The sequence below is a fragment of the Arachis hypogaea genome, chromosome 16 (assembly GCF_003086295.3).
Source record: "Arachis hypogaea cultivar Tifrunner chromosome 16, arahy.Tifrunner.gnm2.J5K5, whole genome shotgun sequence".
NCBI lineage: Eukaryota > Viridiplantae > Streptophyta > Magnoliopsida > Fabales > Fabaceae > Arachis > Arachis hypogaea.
This window is the reverse complement of record NC_092051.1, coordinates 132,592,654-132,614,911: the sequence shown is the minus strand read 5'-3', so window position 1 is coordinate 132,614,911 and position 22,258 is coordinate 132,592,654. Positions and strand designations below refer to the sequence as shown.

General features: G+C 33.2%; 2 protein-coding genes across 2 annotated transcripts; both read left to right on the top strand.

The window, feature by feature from the left end:
* Nucleotide 1: 1 nt before the first annotated feature.
* LOC112755055 (actin-related protein 2) lies at nucleotides 2–12,053 on the top strand. The gene is made up of 15 exons (XM_025802945.2): nucleotides 2–534; nucleotides 729–839; nucleotides 1,036–1,170; nucleotides 1,589–1,660; nucleotides 1,770–1,848; nucleotides 2,172–2,221; nucleotides 3,584–3,687; nucleotides 3,796–3,864; nucleotides 3,946–4,009; nucleotides 4,887–4,955; nucleotides 5,097–5,180; nucleotides 7,805–7,863; nucleotides 10,224–10,290; nucleotides 11,333–11,416; nucleotides 11,546–12,053. The coding sequence occupies exons 1-15, from the start codon at nucleotides 493–495 to the stop codon at nucleotides 11,621–11,623; spliced, it is 1,167 nt and encodes a 388-aa protein (XP_025658730.1). The 5' UTR covers nucleotides 2–492; the 3' UTR covers nucleotides 11,624–12,053.
* Nucleotides 12,054–13,656: 1,603 nt separating this feature from the next.
* LOC112755054 (omega-hydroxypalmitate O-feruloyl transferase) lies at nucleotides 13,657–17,157 on the top strand. The gene is made up of 4 exons (XM_025802944.3): nucleotides 13,657–13,840; nucleotides 14,121–14,591; nucleotides 14,825–15,341; nucleotides 16,605–17,157. Exons 2-4 carry the CDS (start codon nucleotides 14,142–14,144, stop codon nucleotides 16,946–16,948), a joined length of 1,311 nt encoding a protein of 436 aa, XP_025658729.1. The 5' UTR covers nucleotides 13,657–13,840; nucleotides 14,121–14,141; the 3' UTR covers nucleotides 16,949–17,157.
* The last annotated feature ends 5,101 nt before the right edge of the window (nucleotides 17,158–22,258 follow it).

Below are 22,258 nucleotides of genomic sequence, written 5' to 3'. Positions count from 1 at the left end.
AATCCATACACACTAGGTCCAACTTGTTTCCTTCCATTCCGTGTACAACAACGGTTACGGAACCCACATCCAAAGCCCATTACGGGCTTCCCTCCTTCTGGCCACTTAGCGCGGCTTCCAGAACACCCAGCCCCGACAACGCCTGCAACTGTTCTGCCGAGCTGCTACCCTCCAAAGATCCACATGCCACTTGTCACCGCAACATTCAACATCAGGGAATCTCTTCAAATCTGTATAACTTTACCTCTGTACGCTATAATTTCCCTAGACGTAATTGTCACTCGCCGCAACTTAAGAGGAAAGTAGACTGTAGTCTGTAGGGTGTAGACCTCGTTTTGCCGCTTTTGTACGTCATCTGCAGTTGATGAAAAGAAGCCAAATTAACAAACCAATTGAAACCCAAACGGAAACGGAAATTGAAAGAAATAGCGAAAGAAAGCAAGAGCGCACTGAACAGTAACTGAAGAGAAGAAGAAGAAGAAGAAGCGCAGAATGGACAACAGAAACGTCGTCGTCTGCGACAACGGAACTGGGGTTTGTATTCCATTTCACATAATCAATACAACACACGTTTCTTGATCCGCCCAGTGTCACCGTCGATCCACTTACTCCCAAATCACATACATTCCGCAACCGATCTAAGTGATCCTATATACCCCGATTTCACAAGCGTGTTTTTTTTTTAAATATTCAAATTAATTTATTTATATGTGAATTTTTGTTTGCAGTATGTGAAGTGCGGTTTCGCTGGGGAGAATTTCCCCACGTCTGTTTTCCCTTGCGTGGTGGGAAGGCCAATGCTTCGGTACGAAGAATCGCTCACTGAGCAATCGCTAAAGGTGCATTTTCTATTTCACTATTACAGTATTACTACTAAATGAATATGAAATTAGCTAGGTGCTTTTTTTTTTTTTAATTTATTTCTTTATTTTTTTACAGTAGGTGTGTTGTTGTTAGTTTGATTATTATGATATATATATGTGCAATTTAGTTTGTGCTTCTGAAAAAAGGGTTTGAATTTGTGTGTGGTTTTAGGATATTGTTGTTGGAGAAGGGTGTGCAAACTTGCGGCATCAGCTTGATATATCTTACCCAGTTAACAATGGCATCGTGCAAAACTGGGATGATATGTGTCATGTTTGGGATCATGCATTTTACAATGAATTAAAGGTAAGTAACTGTCTGGTAATTCTGAGAATGAGTTTTATTTCACCCCAAATGCCCCCCTTCCCCATCTTTTTTTTTTCCGAGGGGGAGGGGGAATAAAAAATAAGCTTTGCTTTTTTCTGTTTTTTTAAGCTAACAGAAAAAAAAAGAGTGAATTTCAATTTTTCACATATTTTCTATGAAATTTATAAAATAATCAAAATTTCAAGAGAGTGAATTTCAAATTTTTTTTTTTGAAAAAGTTGAATGCAGTAGCTCTTGATTAAAGTGATTTTTAAGATTTATTCTACTATAAATAAAAATTGAATTGTAAAATCACTTTTCCAAAAACAGAAACAAATGCACCCATTTGTTTTTTCACCCTTTTTTTTTAAAAAAAGTTCTTTCATGGCTAACTGTCTAATGTGATCTGCTTTGACAGATTAACCCGCCTGACTGTAAAATTCTACTCACAGATCCACCGCTTAATCCCTCAAAGAATCGTGAAAAAATGGTTTGTGTGAACCAATCCTGAGGTCTTTTCTTCTGAAAAATAAAATAGTGAATTTCTTGTAAATGATTTTAAGTTTTAAATATTATTTATTAACCATTTGACTTCACAGATTGAGATGCTGTTTGAAAAGTACAATTATGCTGGAGCGTATATCTCAATTCAAGCTGTTCTGACATTATATGCTCAAGGTGCTTATAGGGATGGGTGAAGGTTGAAGCTTTGTTTTTTCTTTATTATGAAGCCATCCTAATCATAATTTGCTTTCCGTAGTCCCTCTTATCTGTTTATGGTCTAATTGTGTTATGCTTCCTGTCACTCCTATTATCCGTAACAAAGAGTTATTTATAAACCATAATATTTGATTTTTCAATACAATGTTACACACTAGTTTGGTGAAATAAAGATATCCTCTCTCTCTCTCTCTCTCTCTCTCTCTCTCTCTCTCTCTCTCTCTCTCTCCTTTTACTTTTAACTTTTTAATCTTGCACCAACATTTTGTTACTTGCCACAGGTTTGTTGACTGGATTAGTTATTGACTCTGGTGATGGTGTCACTCATGTGGTAACTAATTATCTTCTACACTACCTAAATTTTTTTTATGCTTATTACTTATTAGTGTGTTAACAGGCACATTATGGTAACTTATACTATAACTAAGAGAGCTTGGCTTCAAATCTTATAAATAACATTTTTTTTTATGATTTATATATGATAAAGGATATTTTAGGGCCCATTATATATAGTAGATTCTATATAATAGATTGGTGTAACTGCTAGATTCAGTCTCCCAGTTTTCATTGTTATTTTTCTTTTAGATTTCCTTGATTGTCTTTAACGATCAGTTTTTACAATCCATGCCAATTGCATATGATTACAGAGTCAAGCCATTTAGGCGTATACCTTTTATTAAATGTTTGATTACTATTGATTGTTGTGTTGATCTTTTATAACAAATAACAAGTATCCAATGAATTGAGTACGGTACCCAAATGGCTAAATCAAACATTTTAAAAAAGTGTGTTATTCCTAAGAAATATTGGCATAGAAAATAGCACATTTCCTGATAATCTCAGTTGAAAACACATTTAGCATTTAATGAATTGGTTCAGCTCATACCAATTTGGTACTCATAATTATGATAACTACCACCCTTTCAACCATTTGAATGCTACGTTTGTCTAAGGTGTTGATATTGATGGAGTGCTAATTTATTGTCATTAAATATATTGATAACGATCCCACTTAGTGGGATAAGGCTTTGTTGTTGTTGTTGTTGTTGTAAAATATATTGATAAGCATGACTTATTTGATGAGAGCTTGAAAATTAATGGTGCATTTGTGAGTTCATCCTTTGAAACAATAGATTGTTTGAACTTATTTACTTACTTTTATCCTTTGTGCTAATTCATGGTGAATCTATGAATGTGTCATCATATCATTTCCATCCCATCCTTAATAGTTCCTTGCAGTTTGTGATTCATTGTCTATCTTTCTTATTGGGTATCCATTTTATTTCATAATGATTATAGCGTAATTCAGGCTAGCAAAACAATAAGCACTTCACCTAGCCTTTTTTCTAAAATATTCTTAAATGAAAATATAGTATTTAATTTGAGAAAAATAATTAACAAAGTTTCCAGCAATTAGATGTGATCAATAACTAACTTGAATATGGTTTCTGATAAGGGCATATAAGGCAATGAAAATGAAAAATTGACCAGGAGAAGTTATTCAGACTAAAAGCTTTATATAGGAGAGATATACTGACTGATCATCACTAATTATCCTGGTTTAAAATATGTTGCACCATTAGTTTAAGGAAGCAGAAATGGGCTAATAAGTTGAGCACCTGTTATAAATTTGATAGTGTTACTATTATAACTATTCATTCCAAAAATGTTAATAATCAATGTTGCGATCCAGGTTCCAGTTGTTGATGGCTATTCATTCCCTCATCTAACAAAGCGGATGAATGTAGCTGGCCGACACATAACATCCTATCTTGTTGATTTGCTTTCAAGAAGGGGGTGAGGTCTAATTCTTTTCATATATGTCCTAATATTAATATGACGTCAAATTGACTCTTTCTATCTTACACTTCAGTTCTAGCTTAAACACTATTTTCTTTTCTCAAGGTATGCACTGAATAGGACTGCGGACTTTGAGACCGTTAGGGAAATCAAGGAGAAACTATGCTATATAAGGTTAGAAGCAATCTCATGATATATTTTGGTCTCCTGTGGTCTTTGTATGTTTTCTTAATAGCCACTTCTGTTTTCCCACAGTTATGATTACAAGAGGGAATATCAATTGGGGCTTGAGACCACTATCCTTGTCAAGAACTATACGGTAAGTTGATACGCTGAATTTCTTGGAATCTTTAGAGGACTATGTCTGTGTATTGTAGTATCTCGAATCACATCGCATCCCGAAAGTCCCCAAAACTGGGATGTTGGGATCCCAGAGCATGGGATGGCTGAGATTTGAACAGAGGTAGAGGAAAATTCTAATATATATATATATATATATATATTTGTTTTTAAAAAAAGAAGTAATTAAAAATAAACTATGTATTAGGCATCATAACTAAATCCAAAATCTTAAAGTTCTATATTTCATAATAGTTCCATAATCCATACAAAATAAAACTCATAAATTCATAAATCCTAATTTAGATTGTCAATGATCAATCATCACCATAGATGGATAGTTAAATTACTTAAATGCCCCTTTAAAACCAAAGTAGAAGTTAGTTATAAGGGGGCAAAATCGTGTTTCAGCACCTGCATAAGATCCCAGTGGGATTTGCCAAGCTGGGGTTTTGGCCAGGATCCGGCCAGGACAGCTGGGATGAAAAAAAAAAAAAAACCGAGATCTCATCTGATCTCGTCTCAGATGTATGCTGGGTTGCGATGGGACACCGAGATCCCATGAGATTGACTAGTATGCTATGCATATAATGATTGATCTTGTTAGCAATTGTAGTTGAAACAGATTGCTTGGAGATAGACAGGGGTTCAGTTTTTGTTTACTTTGTTTTCTCATGTTTCTTTTCACTTTGTTTTTTCATGTTTCTTTTCACATGCCTCTCTGTATCCAATTTGAATTTTGTGCCCTAATGCACATATGAATTTGTAATAAATGGAGTTGTCATTATTATTTCTTGGTCGTCTTTGGTTTAACGTATTTGCTGGTATCACTTAATTATTTACTCTCTGTATCTCAGCTTCCAGACGGGCGGGTCATTAAAGTGGGCACTGAAAGGTTCCAGGCTCCTGAGGCTCTTTTCACTCCGGTAGGCAAATCAAATCTTGTTAGATTGATTATGGTTCATGAGATGAATTTTTAATGAGAAAAAGAAAAAATTTGAACACGACCTTCGTGTCTGTGATGTACTTGTGCCATTGTAGTTTCTAATGATTCCCTTGCTAAGCAGGAACTTATAGATGTTGAAGGTGATGGAATGGCTGACATGGTCTTTAGATGCATTCAGGAAATGGATATTGACAATCGGATGATGGTATGATATTCCATTTGAAATCTATACTATTTGGGATCCTTATCTTAAGTAAATAAATACTGATTCCGTTTATCACCATTTTAGGCTTGAAAGCTGACAATATTTTCCATCATTTGAAATTTGATTCTATAAGCCAAAACACAATATTGGCAATGTCGAAAATGAGATTAATGGTTAGCTACTTCAGAGATAAAACAAATGACAGCTATTAGAAGAATCACTTCCTGTGTGATTTCTTGTTTCCTCCCATCTATAGGTTAGTGGAACGGACTAAAATGGCTAATTGTGCATGAGAAAGGGGTTGAATCGTACTTAGATATAATTTTTCTGAAAAACAAATTTAAGGAGTACACAAAGATGTATATTGGTTGATTGGTTCGTCTAAAGATTTGTTTTACATTCAATCATCGACCAAGTTAAGAATTCCACTATTGAATAAGTGTTTACAAGATATTTTTTCCTTAAGTTTTCTCATGCTAAGATGATTCAGATCACAATTGATTTAAGAACTATTAGAATTTTAAATGAGTTGACTATATTCATGAATCTAGTAGACATGTCAGAAATGGTATATCCCTCTTTTATATTAGTCTTTATATCTACACACCAAGATGTTGATCTTCATTTCTTTCACTTCAGGGGTTTTATGTAATATCTTCAATCTATTTCGTATTTCTTTGGCTGTATCACAAGATACTATCTTGTCATACTCAGACGTGTTGAGATATCATAATATACTTGGCGTTTACATTCAGTTGAAACTTTAGCCTTGTGATTATCAATTTACCCGATCTCTGGGGATGACTGTTTTGACAACTTTGCCATTTTCCTAGTAGTGCTGTGGACATGTTCAACAATCTCCCACATATCCAAAGTAGTGAGTTACATGAAGAGTTTCATCTTGTCTCTCCAGCAACAGTAGTTTTGTTTCATCTTGTCTCTCCAGCAACAGTAGTTTTCTACATCAAAATAAGGAAGACGATTGAGAGATAGTCCTTCACTATAACTTAAAGATTCAGCCATTTGTAAGACCTTTTCCTTTGCAACTGTTTGGATGCTTAACCCCTTAAAGGATCAACTCTGCTATCAATTAAAATGGTTAGTTGTGCATGAGAAGGGAGGTTGAGTCGAGCTTTAGATATAATTTTTCTGAAAAACAGACATAAGGCTTATCAAGTTTCTTGTACTTGTGTGCAGTAGAAGATAAACGTTAGTTCAAAAAAACAAGATATAATTGAGAGAGTAGTTTTTGAGGTGCGCAAGGACTTTAAGTCAGTTTTAAAACCAATTTTTGAGGTATATAGACAACAGTGAAATGGTAAATATAAAGAGATAGATTTGGGAAATGCACAAAGATGTGTGTTGGTTCGGCTAACAATTTGTCTTACATCCACTCCTCAATTACGTTGAAAGTTTCATTGTTTGAATAAGGGTTTACAGGATATTTTTCTCCTTTAATCTTCTTAGGCTAAGATGACTTAGATTACAAATATTTTAAGAATGCGTTTGTTTACAGGGACAGGACTGAGACAGGGACATATAGATACAAAATCGTGTTTAACAGATGAGACATGGACAGAGACATTGAATTAGTGTATTTTGTGTCTATCCTGACAGGAAGGACACAGAGATACTAACAAGGGATACAACTTATTTTTTATTTTTTTTCATCATTCTTGTTAATTTTTCATAATTATATTTTTTATTATTATATTTTTCTTCTCAAATTTTTTGAATGAAAAAAAATTGAATTTACATAATTTGTTCTAGTTTATTACCAAACAGAATACAGGAACACAAAATTTTGTGTCTCTATTATTTGTGTCTTGTTCTCAGTGTTTTGTTTTGTCCTGTTTTCAAAAACAAACGCAGCCTTAGATATTATTGTCTCAAGCCTTATCAAGCAAGTTTGTCAGATCAAACAAAGTGATTTAAGAGTTTGTTATGTCTTCTCCCTTAAATTTATTCACAAAATATTTAACTCCTTTTTACCCTTCAATTCTCTCTCTTCCCCTCTGCCGTCCCCTCCGTTTCGCTTTCCCCTTCCCGTTCCTCCTCTGCCTTTCCTGTGGTCATCTTGGGAATTATATTATTGAAGATTCCTTTATGTCTTCTAATTGAATTTGGAAGGGTTGCTATGTGATTAATATTGAATCATCCCACTCTTAAGACTTCCTCTTGTTTTCTGTCAATGATAACTAAAGAAGCATTTAAATTATTACAGCAGTTCTTTGCCTTTCATTGAATCTTTTGGCTTCATGATTGGAAGGAAAACTTCGTTTCTTGGAAAAAATGATATGGAAAGTGGAAATGAAAATATAGCTCAATTTTACATTGGGCCTTATTTTGGTCGAGAATCATTTTCATTCTGTCCTCAATTTCTCTGCTGTCCATTTTTAACCACTCAATCAAGTAAATCCTGAAGGTTTACATATCTTATGTTTCTTTCATATCCTTGGAACATCCGATGACATATGGTTTATAATTAAATTACATTGTCATTTACTATTTTTACTGGATAATTATACCATTGCAATTTTTCCTTATAATTTATATAGAGAATTGTGCCATTACCTATGCGTTACAATTCATTGTCTATAATATTGTAAATTTTTGTTTTGCAGCTTTACCAACACATAGTTTTAAGTGGAGGGAGCACCATGTATCCTGGATTACCAAGCCGGTAGTTTGTTCTTTCTCCTTTACTTTGGCTCAAATTTTCCTTAATATTTGAGCTGCTGAAAGTTTTATTGCTGCCATTATTGTATATATACTGGTGAATTAATAGGCACATTCAACCTTATCTTTCTTCAATATGTATAATAATAGCAAAAGTGAGAATAGTTAAGAATTAAGATGGTAAGTACTTTGGTCTTTTAACTACATAGTCTTGGGTTCAAGTCTTGTAAGTTACAAAAATATTTTATGATATTTTAATATCTGAAAAAGGGTATTTTAGGGAAAAAGAGCTAGACACCAAAAAGGGAAATCCTCTTTTTATATATAGTAGAATAGCATAAATAGATATAGTAGAGATAAGCGTGCATATTCATATAGCATGTTCTGATGTTTTATTAGATTCTTCTTGCAACCCTTCAATTTCCTATTATGTTGGATCCTTGGCATTCAGCCATAACAGCAGTTAAATCCTCCATAAACAGATGTGTGATTGACCGTTGTCCATTGTTCTGAACCTTATAATCCAAGTGCAAATTCATTGGTTGAAACTTGAAAGTATCTTCTTGAATTCTTAGTTATGCTTTGCTGGGTGGCAATCCTAGATCTATCTCCTTTTCGGATGCTGCTGTTAAGAAGGTTTCTCAGTGGTTGGCAATTTGGAAACGGGCCTATTTCTCTTTAGGTGGTTGAATCACTCTCATTCAGTCTTGCCACTCAAGTTTCCTCTTTACTTATCGTTGTTCTGTATTCCAGTGGGAGTGGCAAACACTGTTGAAAAGATTATGAAGGATTTTCTTTGGCGCAGTGTTTTGGATACAAAGCAGGATCACTTCGAGAATTGGAAAGTTTGTTTTCGTCCTAAAAAGGAAGGAGGTTTGGGAAGTTTGTTGTTGTGCTAAAGGCATTACTTTGGTGGCAAAATGGCTATGGCATTTTCCATTAGAATCTCAATCTCTCTGGCATCTAGTTATCAGAAGTAAATATGGTATGGACATGAATGGGTGGGATGCTAATGCTGCTAGCCCTTGGATCATTTCTCAAGGTTACAGTACTCTCAAACCCTTGTTCTCCTTTTTGGTAGGTGATGGGTCTCATTCAACCTAGCCTTTCCTCTTCTTTATCATCTATCTTCTATAATTCTCCAATTTGGTCCTTTTACATTAGACAGGGTTCCTCTTTCTCTTGGGACTTCCACTTTTTTAATGATAATGATAGAGAATCCTGTGAACTTTTAATTCTCTTAGGTCTCATTAACGATTTTTCTGCTTCTAACCCTAACAAAAGGATATGGTCTCTTGACCACTCTGGTAGTTTTAATTGTAAATTCTTCCTTTTTCTCACTCATTCCTCTAACATAAGTCCAAAGTCCCCTCTAAAGTCAAATCTTTATATGGACAGCTGTGCTCAAAGAATTAATACCGATGACTTATTGTAGGTTAAAAGGCCACATAAGGTTATCTCCCCTGATGCATGTGTTGTGTGTGGGGGCAAATTCAGAGTCAAATCCACGTTTTTGCATTGCCCAATAGCTGTTTTCTTATGGAACAACTTATTGAGCATCTTAGATGAATGTTGGGTATGCCTGCAACCCTAGACCAATTTCTTTTGGCTGGGTTTTTTGAGTTTGGTAGTAGAAAAGAGGCAACATTTTTGTGGCAATGTGCTGTTTTCGCCACTGTACTATTTGGTTGGAGCATAATGCGCACACTTTCAGTGACAGATTTTCTAACAAGCATGATTTATGGGATGGAATTAGACTCCTAACGTGTAGCTGGTGTAAAGCTGATGATCTTTATAGGGGACTTTCCCTCTCAGACATTTTGAGAGATTGGAAAGCGATGCTTTATAGATAAATCTTGTTTTTTTTGGCTTTTGTATAGGGGATCCTTCTTCTCATAATGCAATTCTTTCTCTACCCCCCGGGCAAAAAAAAAAAAAAAAAAAAAAATCCCTGGTTGACTTAGCTATTGGTTATACAAAAACTAATGACTAGGGATTCCTTTAGTAAGGGGCATTGCAAATACACAAGGATTCAACATGGTAGGGTATGGAAACGGTAGATATATTCTACTTTAACCCTGCAAGTGGATAGGTTGTTCCTTCAAGCCACAAACAGCAATCTTAATGTTGTGCCAAGGTTCACACACAATTTAGGGATTTCTTTTATTGTTAGAAGATTTCATAAAACATTTTGTGTGCAGTTATAAGATAGTGCTATTGCAAGCTAGGTTACTTATCTAAGTATATACTATTTTAAAGTTCTTGTTTCTTGTTTATGGTATGCATCAAGTATATTTCAATAATTTCATGCTTGTTTTGAATGAGATTCAAGATTAAAGTTGATAAGTCTCTGTACCTTTTCAGATTGGAAAAGGAAATACTTGATCGTTATCTTGATGTTGTTCTGAAGGGTAACAAAGATGGATTGAAGGTAAGTTGCGACTTCTTTTTTATTTTTCCGCTTATGGATGTGTTTGCTCTGCTGATTCCTTAAGATCCATTTTTCTCCAACCTGTAATTTAGTGTGAGAAGAGGTTTGGTTGTTTTATTGTTATTGCTTTTGTTTCAAAAAACTACTGGAGAAAAGGCTGGAGCTCTGAATAAAATTTGGTCAATATGTACCCTGCTTCAAATTATGAGAGCTCCCTTTTCATTAGTTTGAACCCTAATTGGATCAAAATATCAATCGCCCTATGTTATGTGGCAAAAAAAATTAAAATATGAATCTTTTATTCAGTCCCTTCCTTTATTAAGCACTTCCCCTTTTGGTTTCTCATCATGTCATTTGAGGATGATGAAAGTTTCGAGTGATTGTCAAATCAGAGGAATACAGTATGTTTCAAAAAAGTAAGAGAAATGCATATAGAAGTGAATTGGTTGCTAATTCATCAAGAGGTGAAAAATCTTGTCCTGGGAACAAAAAAAAAGAAAGAAAAGCAGCAAATATTTCTTTTGATCTTTTAGTTTAGGACCTATTTGTCTCATTTCAAGTACCCCACATCAAAGTTAGTGTGGACAATCCTCCAACCTTGTTGGCATTCTTAAACTATCTCTGAAATTCCCAATCTAACCTTACTGTTGATATCTGAAACAACAAACCTGGTTCTTACTACTTGAAAGTGCATGGTAAATGGGAAAGTTACCTTTTAACGAATCTTATGTAGTAAACTGCATCAGATCTTAGTATTTATGTGCTTTTAGAGTAGTTAGATTTGGTTCAACTTGCATTTGCTATTTAGAGTTGCAAGAAAAAACACACTATAACATTGGAGCAACATCAGATCAAATTTTAAATTTACGAGTTTTTGTATGTTGTCTCTGTTATAGAGTTCTTTGTATCAGGAAAAAATATGTTTTAAGTTCTATGTAGACCTGATCCTTTGCAAGGACAGATTATCGAACTGCAGTCATATATTAAGCCATCTCACTGTTTCCATAAACTTATTATTCTTCCCTTTTCTGGTGATTATCAGAAATTGCGATTAAGAATTGAGGATCCACCGCGTAGAAAGCACATGGTGTACCTTGGAGGTGCTGTACTAGCAGGGATAATGAAGGTTTGTGTCAAACTCTCATTCCTTTTGTCTGTCTATACCTTCTCTAGCCCTTTTGCTTGTGTAAGCCATTGGGAATTTTATGAATTTCAAACAACCTTCATTAACTCTACACTCGTGATTAAAAAATAGGATTCCAACGATTTTTGGATCGAAAGGGAACATTATCTAGAAGAAGGAGTTGCTTGTCTAAGTAGGTTAGGCCATTAAGGTCTGCGAGACCACACTGAATGTGGGAGATCACTTGTTGAGAAGCAAAAGCACAAAAGAGGCCATGTGATGTAAAAAATATTCAAAGCTCTTAAAACTGCTTCCTCTAATAGATTTGCATTTGATTGGGTTTTGGCCTTGTATAGGTTCCCCAATGCTATATTGGAGGCCTAGCTGTTATAGTGCAGTTTGCAATCATGTTTCTTAATAGGTAAGACAAGAAGAAACCCATGCATCCTGTTATCTTTTCCAACAAGATTTGTAATTTTCTTAAAGTAAGGAATACACGTCGTCTGTAAATTTTTTAAAATTGTATAATTTCATTCATACTTTGTTGAGAGAGATTGTAATACACTAATACACATCTATGAATGTCGGCAATTGGCAATTTAATCGGTTACATAATCCATCAAAGGAAATTGTTGTTGTATTTTGTGTATATTTTCTTCTTTAGTGTAATTACTTTGTATTGAGATTTCTGCGTTATGTCTAGCAATAAATGCCCTAATGAATATCCTTAACATGGAAAACAAGCTTATGGCTTAAGCCATGATTGGCAAACTTCGTTATGCCATTGCCAAGTTATGATTTTGCCTATTGCCATTATGTAATATTATATGGGTATATATGGTCAACGTCTCCTGGATTTTTCGGAATCCAGAAAATTTTAAAGAGTGCACTAGAGTGTAGACATTATTGTTGATCTAACCATAGTTGACTGGGGCCACTGAATAAATTTTCATTTTTCAGTTACCTGATCTTTTTAGGATGCACAATCAATACCTAATTGTATTACTTGCGTAATAATACAGTAAACTATAATTTCTTGAATTCTCCACGTTTCTCCATCTTACGTAGATAATTTACATGTTCTTAGTGTTCTTCATTTAGTAAAAGCGTATTCACGCTTACACCCTTACTAGAAGAAATTTTTTTATCTCGTTTTTCGTATTGTTTCAATCATATTTTTTAAGAGCAAGGACAAAAGGAGGCTTAATGATGAATAGTTAGAATTAAGATTGTTTTGTTTTAAGGTTCGACAAAGGATTTGGATTCTATAAAGTGAAGAGATGAGGGTTCTTGGATAACTTAAACTTATTTAAATTTATTAGTATTTATATCCGTAATAATAATAATAATGAATAATTTATTTATTTATTGTTATTTTTTTTATAAAATATTTATTTCAATTTAATCTTTATTATGAAATAAAAAATTCATTAATATCAATTAGGAAAGGTGAATTGGCAAGGATATCCATTCTTATAGTAATAATTACATTATTTTATATCAAAAGTTTCATGAAGGACATGAAAACTGGTCAAGAAAGTCTATTCAAACAAGCTATGGAAGTCTGAACCTTTTTTGTTTATGGTGAACGCTTGATTACATGCTTATGGAACAAAATCAAATGCTCCTTGTGATAGGTCTCTTGAGTGATAATAAGTTAATAACCCCTTCAGCCCTTCAAATTAATTATTTATTTGTGATAGGTCTCCTGATTCACAATAACCACTTCTAATTAATTATTCATATATATATATATATATATATATATATGCTTGCTAGAATTAAGTGATGTATTTTTTTATCTTTTGTTTTTGTTTTCTATAAGCTATTCAAAATATTAGTTAGTTAAAATCTTTTAAAAAAGAGAAGGAACATTATTGACAATATATACATAAAATAAGGACATCTTTAGTTAAAATGAAACGTGACTAGTGAGGCATGGTGATGAAACTTTTGAGTCTACTGGGGAAATGATGATGTAATAGGAAGGGAAAAACTAATGAAGCAAAAATATTAGGTTATCAAATGTGGGATACCAACCACACCAAACACATAGACCTATTATTTTTTTTTTGCATGCTTCGCCTCCCTTAATTTGTCTTTGTTCCTTGTGTCCTTGGTCTCTTTTACTAGTGGCCTACCCTCACCCGTATTTGTTAAAAAAAAAAAAAGGGAAAAAATTTACTAAAATCATATTAAATCTTAAAAACATTAAAACAAGCACCATCTTCCCTTATTAGCTTGCACCGTTGCATATAAACAACTACCTCTCACCTTCACATTATATTTATTTTCTGCCATTGCTGTGTTCTCAAACAACACCTTACTACTTTCTCTCTCTCTCTCTCTCTATAGCTCCCCAAGAGGCTCATCATAAAGAGTTAAAGACATAAATCATATTTGTGTGAGGCACACCTTCAGCTTCAGGTATGAAAAAACACACGACTTATGCATTATAGTCACACAAATACCATTATTGCTTTTATGAAAGGTGGTTATGAAGATATCTTCGTGTGAGAATGTTATTATGAACAGTTTCATAGTTTAGTCAAACTTGTTCGGTCAAACATATTCTTCACACGAAGATGTGTTCATAAAACAATGTGTTCTTTCTTATATTTATTTAAATTTTCTTTTATGTATATCTAGAAAAACAGCAAGAACTGCATAGAATCTTAACATAATTTTTTGTTTTAATATCTGGCAGAGGATTATTTATTATATTGAGATGGCAATGACAAATGGAAACAGCGGCGGTTTCAAAGTAAGCGTGAAGCTAACAAGTGAACCAAGTCTAGTTGCTCCAGCAGAAGAAACAAAGAAAGGAATGTATTTTCTATCTAACCTTGACCAGAACATTGCGGTGATCGTGAGAACCGTATACTGCTTCAAAAGCGCGGAGAGGGGGAACGAGAAGGCGGCGGTTGTGATGAAGAACGCGTTGAAGAAGGTGCTTGTAGAGTATTACCCTCTTGCTGGGAGGCTGAGCATAAGTTCAGAGGGGAAGCTTATAGTGGACTGCACAGGTGAGGGTGCACTGTATGTGGAAGCTGAAGCAAACTGTGAAATGGAAGAGATTGGTGATATCACAAAGCCAGACCCTGCTACTCTTGGTATGTTGGTTTATAACATACCTGATGCAAAGCACATACTTCAGATGCCTCCTTTGGTTGCCCAGGTTTTTTTTTTTTAATTTTATTTATATTATTATTTAAATTTATTTATAGTGAAAACTCAAGTGTAGTGAACTTCACGTAAAATTAATAACTGAGAGTCATTAAATAAAAATTTAGTCAAATCAATCAAATTATTTAACGTCAGTTGACTGTACTTGAATTCTCACATTTATTTATTTATGCAAGTTGAAGAAAAGTTTTAGAACAATGGTTGAGATATCTCTACTTATTCCAGGTGACTAAGTTCAAGTGTGGAGGATTCTCTGTTGGATTGTGCATGAACCACTGCATGTTTGATGGAATAGGAGCCATGGAGTTTGTGAACTCATGGGGAGAAGTAGCAAGAGAGCTTCCACTCTCAATTCCTCCATTCCTAGACAGAAGCATTCTGAAGGCAAGGGAGCCACCAAAGATAGAGTTTATTCACAAAGAATTTGCTGACATAGAAGACAAGTCAAGCACCAACACCTTGTATGAAGATGACATGGTTTATAGGTCCTTCTGCTTTGACCCTGAGAAGCTCAAGAGCCTCAAGGCTAAGGCAATGGAAGATGGGGTTCTTGATTCTTGCACCACTTTTGAAGTGCTCTCTGCGTTTGTCTGGATTGCAAGAACCAAGGCTCTCAAGATGTTGCCGAACCAAGAGACTAAGCTTCTCTTTGCTGTTGATGGCAGGGCCAAGTTTAATCCTCCTCTTCCCAAAGGATATTTTGGAAATGGAATTGTGCTCACAAATTCTGTCTGCCAAGCAGGTATATATAATATAACGATTCAAATTTTAGATTAATACCCTAAATTAGTTTATGTTAAATTTTGGTAAAAAATTAATCAAATAAATCTTTATTGTTGTTTAATATGATTTATCCATTGGTTTTTTTATGATTATTTTAATCCCTAATCTTTATCCACTTAGTCTTTAAACTTACATAGTATGACTATGAGACAAATCCGTCCTTCTCTTTAGATGTATCTAGTATCTACCACCTTTTTCATTAAAATTGTCTTGTCATCCTTAAAAGAAAAATTCGGAGCCTACTTTTAAAAGTTAAAGGGAAACAGTTAGGTCCCAATAATGTTAAGAAGCAGAAAGACGAAAACAACTAAAGAAGCTGTAAATCTTAGAAATACAAAGTGAAAGAAGCCATTTATCCCAAATAAAAATAGCATGGGTTGCATGAATGAACGTGAAGATGGTTACAGTTTTACAGAGGTGGTAGTGTGAGTATGTTCTAATCTCTAAAATTAACCTTACAATTTCATAGAATTGTCCAGATTTATGTGCATCCATTGTTAGAGAAGTTTAAACTATTGAAAATAAAGAGACAAAATACAATTGAAAAGAAATAGGTTTGGATAAAATTGAAGAATCTAGATACCATTCCAAAATTTATATCTTCCACTGTGTTAAAGTTATGTTGTTGAATTATTTGTTGAGACTTAAATGATAGATTTGGAGTAAGATTTTATAAAAGACTTTTTGGGAGGAGGTTGTCAGAAATATTATTATTCTATAATGTCTATCAATTGTTATTTTCTTTTTATAGTATGTTTTAATTTCTTAAAAATAATTTTTTTATATCTTTTAAATTAAATATTAATTTTTAACTTTTTTTAATAAATAGGCACCATAGCATTTATCTATTTTAAATGAGACAATTCAATTCTTTATTAGTTTTGAAAAGTACAAATTACTCTATGTTTTTATTTAAATAATCACTAATTAATAATAATTAATAAATATGGAGTATAATTTAAAAATATTTGTTAGTTTGTTATTGGTTAACTTGTTGGAATTTATGTGTTCAAAATTATCAGTCTAAATTAATTTTTTTATATTAGGTATTTATCGTTTAAAATGATTCAAATGATTCTTTTAAAATGTTAATGTTGATTAGATTAGATTTATTATTAAAGATTATTTTAACCTTATAAAAATATAAAATTAGTTCTGAAACTAAAATAACAGTTTTGTTTTCAATAAATTAACCCAAAAAAAAATTGTATGTGTGAAACAGGTGAACTTACAGAAAAGCCCTTCTCGTATGCTGTGAGTCTAATTCAAAATGCAATAAAGATGGTGACAGACAGTTATATGAGATCAGCAATAGATTATTTTGAGGTGACAAGGGCAAGGCCATCACTGGCATGCACCCTTTTGATCACAACATGGTCAAGGTTGTCATTTCACACCACTGATTTTGGTTGGGGTGAGCCTGTTCTCTCAGGCCCAGTTTCATTGCCTGAGAAGGAAGTCATCTTGTTCCTTTCTCATGGCATTGAGAGGAGAAACATCAATGTCCTTCTTGGTTTGCCTGCTCCTGTCATGAAGATCTTCCAAGACTTGATGATGCAGATCTAAATGTTCATGTATCTTATCTTATATTATGTTACATATGATTCTGTTCTGATGCTTATTTGTTCCCTATATTAGTAATATCTTTATTGTGTCATTATTTGTTTTAAGGGAGTAGTGACCTTATTCTGTTTTATAGTAATTGAATGAAGCCTTCCTTATATTTGTATTTGTTGCTGAAATTAATTAATAAATGCTCTCGGTTCATCATTAAACGATTTTTATTAAGTAAAGAGTGCTGTATTAAAGAAATCTTAATTTTTTTATTATTATATTTATATCAATAACTCAGATTTAAAATTTAAAATTTAAAATTTAAAATTTAAAATTTAAAATTTAAAATTTAAAATTTAAAATTTAAAATTTAAAGTTAAAAAGATATTGCACCCTTTATTTTCTCCTAAGTGTATTAATATTTGTTCATAAACTCTCTTAGAATAAAATTAAGTAATTAACTTTTTATTTTTTTATTTTTTCTTATCTTTATTAATTAACTTTACATAGTATTAGATAATAAAAAAGTAAATGATTAGTATTTTCCTTTATATTTAACTTATATTTGACTATAATTTTTTTTAACCAAAAGTGTTGATACTTTAGTATTCTTCAGATAATGCTCTGCTTTATTAGGTAATCTAAATTAGGTTTTTCATTTTTATTCCTTCTTCGGTAATCTAAATTATTCTAACCTTTAAAATATAGAACCGATGGGAAAATGCAATCCGCCAGAATCCTTTAAAATATAATTCTAACTCTTTTTCTTTTTTAATATATTTTCCCTCTCATTATTTAAATTGTCTGACTCCATCATAGACTAGAATTGTTGGAGACCATAAGAGCTCATTACTTATTAATTTTGAGCTATAAAGTCAAAACTACAATAATTTCATCAATCTATGATGCACGACAGACACAAAATAAAATATGATACGAGACATACAGTCATAATTTTAAATTTTGATATGATATAAAAATATGACATATATATAAAATATAAATTAATTTATAATTATTTTTATTTTTTAATTATATAAAATATTTAAAATAGTTTTAATTTTATAATTAATAATATATATTATTTTTAAATTTATTTTAAAAACACATGTTAAAGATAAAGTTAAATATACTAACATATAATGATATTTAAGTGTGTAAACGTGTAAGAGAACTTTTTTCTTTTATTAAGACACCGTTAGAAATAAAAAACACACATACGGACACGACAAATGAGCCAGGTGTCCGTGTTTAATAGATTCCAATAATTCTTCTCTACGAAGTACGAACTAAGAAGGACGATGAGCAAAAACCGGCAACTATTTCACTTTCAACGTGTTTACGTGAAACGAGAGAATTACCTTATGGATGATATATTACATCGATATATCAATAATGCATATCCTGCTACCCTTAGGCCTTAGCTCTCATTAATATCATATCTGCATGCATTTATGTGGTAAATATTTAGAAATTATAAGTGAGATGAAGCAAACGAAAGAATGAAGCTAAGACACAGTTGGCGAAAAAAGAAAGTTAACTTTCTTGAGCATATACCTCTAAAAGTGGCATTTCTACTCTAACGTATGTGATATACACATACATCGTTAATTAATGCTTGCGTAGTCTTCAATCTGCACACTCCTATAGACGATCATTTCATTACCACAGGAGTTGAAGAAAGTAGCATTCATTCGTTGGGTGTACGTGAATAAAATTCATTGAATTGGTGGCGAACTTCATAATCAATTGGATCGGTGTTCCGTTTGGCCTTTTGATTTAGGTGATTTTTAAAGAGACATTTTTGAGAGTTGGGGTTGTTGCTAAGCATGTTTCACGCCTAGGTGTTCTTATATATATATGTGTGTGTGTGTACTTTTTTTACATGAGCTAACAGACAAAAAGTTTGAGTCAAGTTCTTTTTTTTTGTCATTAGTCAGTTTTTTTTAGAAGGGCCCCAGGTCAGAAATTCACCCGGACCAAAATTCAACCTGATACTAAAACAATAATTTCTATGTCTACTTACTATTCCAAGAGTAGTTCCCTCTCCTATAACGTCCTTTTAATTTGAAATTAAAACCCATTAACATTGCACATGGGCATTTGAAAGACTTGATGGAGATTTGATAGAGAGAGAGAACTTGGAAGGAGTTCTTCACAGTAGCCACTAGCCAGGGATGATTGTGAAAGGAACCACTGCTACATCGGACTGAATAACGCTACGAGGTTGAAGACAAAACCTTTCCTTCTTGCTTGGAGAGCGAGATGAATAGAGAGCTGCCACAGGCGAAGGTTTTGATGTCGATTATGGTCAGGAACACGGTCACTATTTGTGGAGTTGGAGAGGTATCTATGCCCATAATTGTGTAATTTGGATGGGTGGACATATTGGCCAGTTGTTGATAAGTTGATTTTTTAACTTTAGGATGACGAGATTGTGAGCCAGCTCATTCCTCTCTCGAGGAATCCTGGTAAAACCACAGTTCGAGAGTCTCTTCTAAATTGTTCTTATGTCTTAAATATATATTTGGATCCACTTCCCACAAATTCTTCTCTAATTTGAGAATTTGAACTAATTGGCAGCAATTTGATTCAATTATTACATTTTCAATGTTGAGATTTTCTGCTAGAATAATTGCTTACCTAATTGCAATTGCTTCTTCAGTGAGACTAGAGTTTGTATGAATCATAGCTGTCATCCCTCCTCTAATTGATCCATTACAATCCCTACTGTTCCAGAATTTGATGGTTGCATCAATGTTTAATTTGAGCCAATTGAAAAGAGGTGCTCTCCATATGACAGATATTGAGCTTTTTCTAATTTGTTCTTTGGTTTCATTGTTGCTTTCTTCTGCTGAATTGAAATAGCTTAGTTCAAGTACTCTAACATAATTGATGGTTGACTCTGAATTAGGTTATGAGTTTTGATAGACTTTTTCATTCTCGTTTTTCAAATTGCCTACAATATGATGCCAATGTTACTCCAATTTTGGATTATTTCTAATTTGTTTCCTTGATTGCATTTTCTGAGCATCTCTTGTAATCATAATCCTACTGATTTGACGTTCTCTTTGTTTATTATGCACTGCACTTGTGAGCCAAATTATACCGCTTTTGTCCAGTTACATTGTAGTAGTGCATGCTCAATTGTCCCTTCCTTCTGCAAATAAATAGGATAAAGATTACAATTAGTTATCTTCTTTTTTGTTAAGTTGGCTTTAACCGGTAAAATATTGTGAGTAGCTCTTCATATAAATATCTTAATTTTTTGGAAAATTTTTATATTCCATATTCCTATCTAAATATCTTCTAATGAGGAGCTTGTTGAGGGGTTATCCCTTTCGCCTTTTTTCTCTTCTTCTTTCTTTGTGATGTGATATCCAGTCTTAATTGTGTAGTTTCTATCTTCTATATGACCAAATGAGTTTGTCCTGTTCTACTATTCTGCTGACTGGTGTTCCGATGATTTTTTCAGCAAGGTCATTAGTCAGGTTGTCTTCTGTTAAAATAAGCTTGGGTTGATTATTGTTGATGGCCTTAATACGAATAAAAAAATCTGATCAGATCCAATAAGTAGAAACACTTTAAGAGACCTCAATCAATGCAGGCCCAATTTCCACAACCAGCTCAAATAAACATTTCAGAACATAATTAATTTGAGTTGGTCGAGTGGTCACCTTACTCGTTGTCGGACTAAAACACACTGTATGCAACAACAACTAAAAAAACATCTCAGAATAATATAGTGAATTCTATCTAACCTCTTCTAAAATAACATGTAAGTTACCTTTCATGTTATGTCACATTTTAATTGGTCATTATCTTAACCATAGTTGGGTTATTTTGTAATTTATTATTTGAGATTGGTAATGGTATAATTTCTTAAAATATCAAAATTTCACTCTCGTTAATTGAAGCACATTTTCACTCCTCCATTCTTTCTTCATCACTTTATCAAGTAGCTTCGGTCCTTCCAAGCATTGCCGTCGCGTTGCGCCGACGTCATTGTCATCTACTGTCTTCTGACGAAGTCTCTCTTTTTTCAGTGTATCATCCTTAACGACGTGTTGAATTACTGTCGACCGTAACTTTGTCGTCCTTCCTAGTATAGCCAATGTAACACCCTAATTACCCTAAGTCTTACCTCGCGTCGTAAAGCAAAGGTTAATCAGAGGTTACGACAGTTCTAAAGCTCATACATATAATATATAGAAGAAATAATATAATCTAGAAGCTCGATGAAGGATATAGCTCAAAAACAGGATTTAAAAAGCGCAAAACGTACTCACGAAGCTACCTACTTAAAGCACAAGATATAGATATAATATAACAAAAGATAAGAGTATAATAGCATAGGAATCTAGCCAGGCTCGCGGAGTTTAAGCCGGCTAGCTATATACAGACATACAGAAATCTAGAGTTAAAAACAGCTTATACAAGTTTTTCGTCTAAAAGTAATGCCTCTAGGCAAAGTAAAATACAAAGTGAGAGATATATAAAGTATAAACAGAATAATAAAAAGGGACTCCAAAAAGTATCATGATCCTCCGCTTCTGTCACCATCCAAGCAACTCACTGAGGTGGGTTGCGACCTGCATCTGAAAAACACAACAGAAATACGGTATAAGAACCGGAGGTTCTCAATATGGTAACAGTGCCCAGTGATGTAAGATATAAGACTCCGGGATGCCAGAGGTAATCCTAGAACTTCATATCCATCACAAGATTCACCTTAAAGCATTTCTAAAATAGTAAAGCATAACTTAATCCATAATATAATAACAGGGGTAATCTAACTTAGGGGTGGCAAAATGGGTCGAACCCGTCGGGCCGATCCGCTAAACCCGCTAAAAAAGGCGGGTCGGGCTAGGATTTGGAGCCCGCCAAATTAAAAAAACCCGCCAAACCCGCACCGCCAAATTGGTGGGTTTTGGCGGGGCGGGACGGGCCGGTCCGCCGGGCCGAAGATATTTTTCCCTTTTTTTTTATTAAATAAAAGAGTGATTACTATTATAAAATTAATAATTATAGAATTTTTAAACACTTTTTTTTGTTTATATTCTTCTTTTAGGTATTAACTTTATTTATTTTATTTTACAATTTCGTATATATGTTCAAATTATATGACTTATTTTTTAAAATAAAGATGATTCTATTGACAAATATTATTTTGAACAATTTTATTGAAGTTAAAAATAAAAAAAATAGTGAAAGAATTATATTATAATTTAATTATTTTTTATTTGTATTTAATTTTTTAATTATTATTTTTTAGTTAATTATAATGAATTTTATTTTTCAAAAAAAAAAACAGTCAAGCGG

What these genes read in the sequence shown, in the direction of transcription:
- LOC112755055 (XM_025802945.2), top strand. Translation starts at nt 493, where the DNA reads ATGGACAACAGAAACGTCGTCGTCTGCGACAACGGAACTGGG. An exon ending in GATTTGCTTTCAAGAAGGGG is followed by an intron (nt 3,688 to 3,795) that starts GTGAGGTCTAAT and finishes TCTTTTCTCAAG; the next exon opens with GTATGCACTGAATAGGACTG. An exon ending in GAGAAACTATGCTATATAAG is followed by an intron (nt 3,865 to 3,945) that starts GTTAGAAGCAAT and finishes GTTTTCCCACAG; the next exon opens with TTATGATTACAAGAGGGAAT.
- LOC112755054 (XM_025802944.3), top strand. Translation starts at nt 14,142, where the DNA reads ATGGCAATGACAAATGGAAACAGCGGCGGTTTCAAAGTAAGCGTGAAG. An exon ending in TGCCTCCTTTGGTTGCCCAG is followed by an intron (nt 14,592 to 14,824) that starts GTTTTTTTTTTT and finishes TACTTATTCCAG; the next exon opens with GTGACTAAGTTCAAGTGTGG. An exon ending in AAATTCTGTCTGCCAAGCAG is followed by an intron (nt 15,342 to 16,604) that starts GTATATATAATA and finishes TGTGTGAAACAG; the next exon opens with GTGAACTTACAGAAAAGCCC.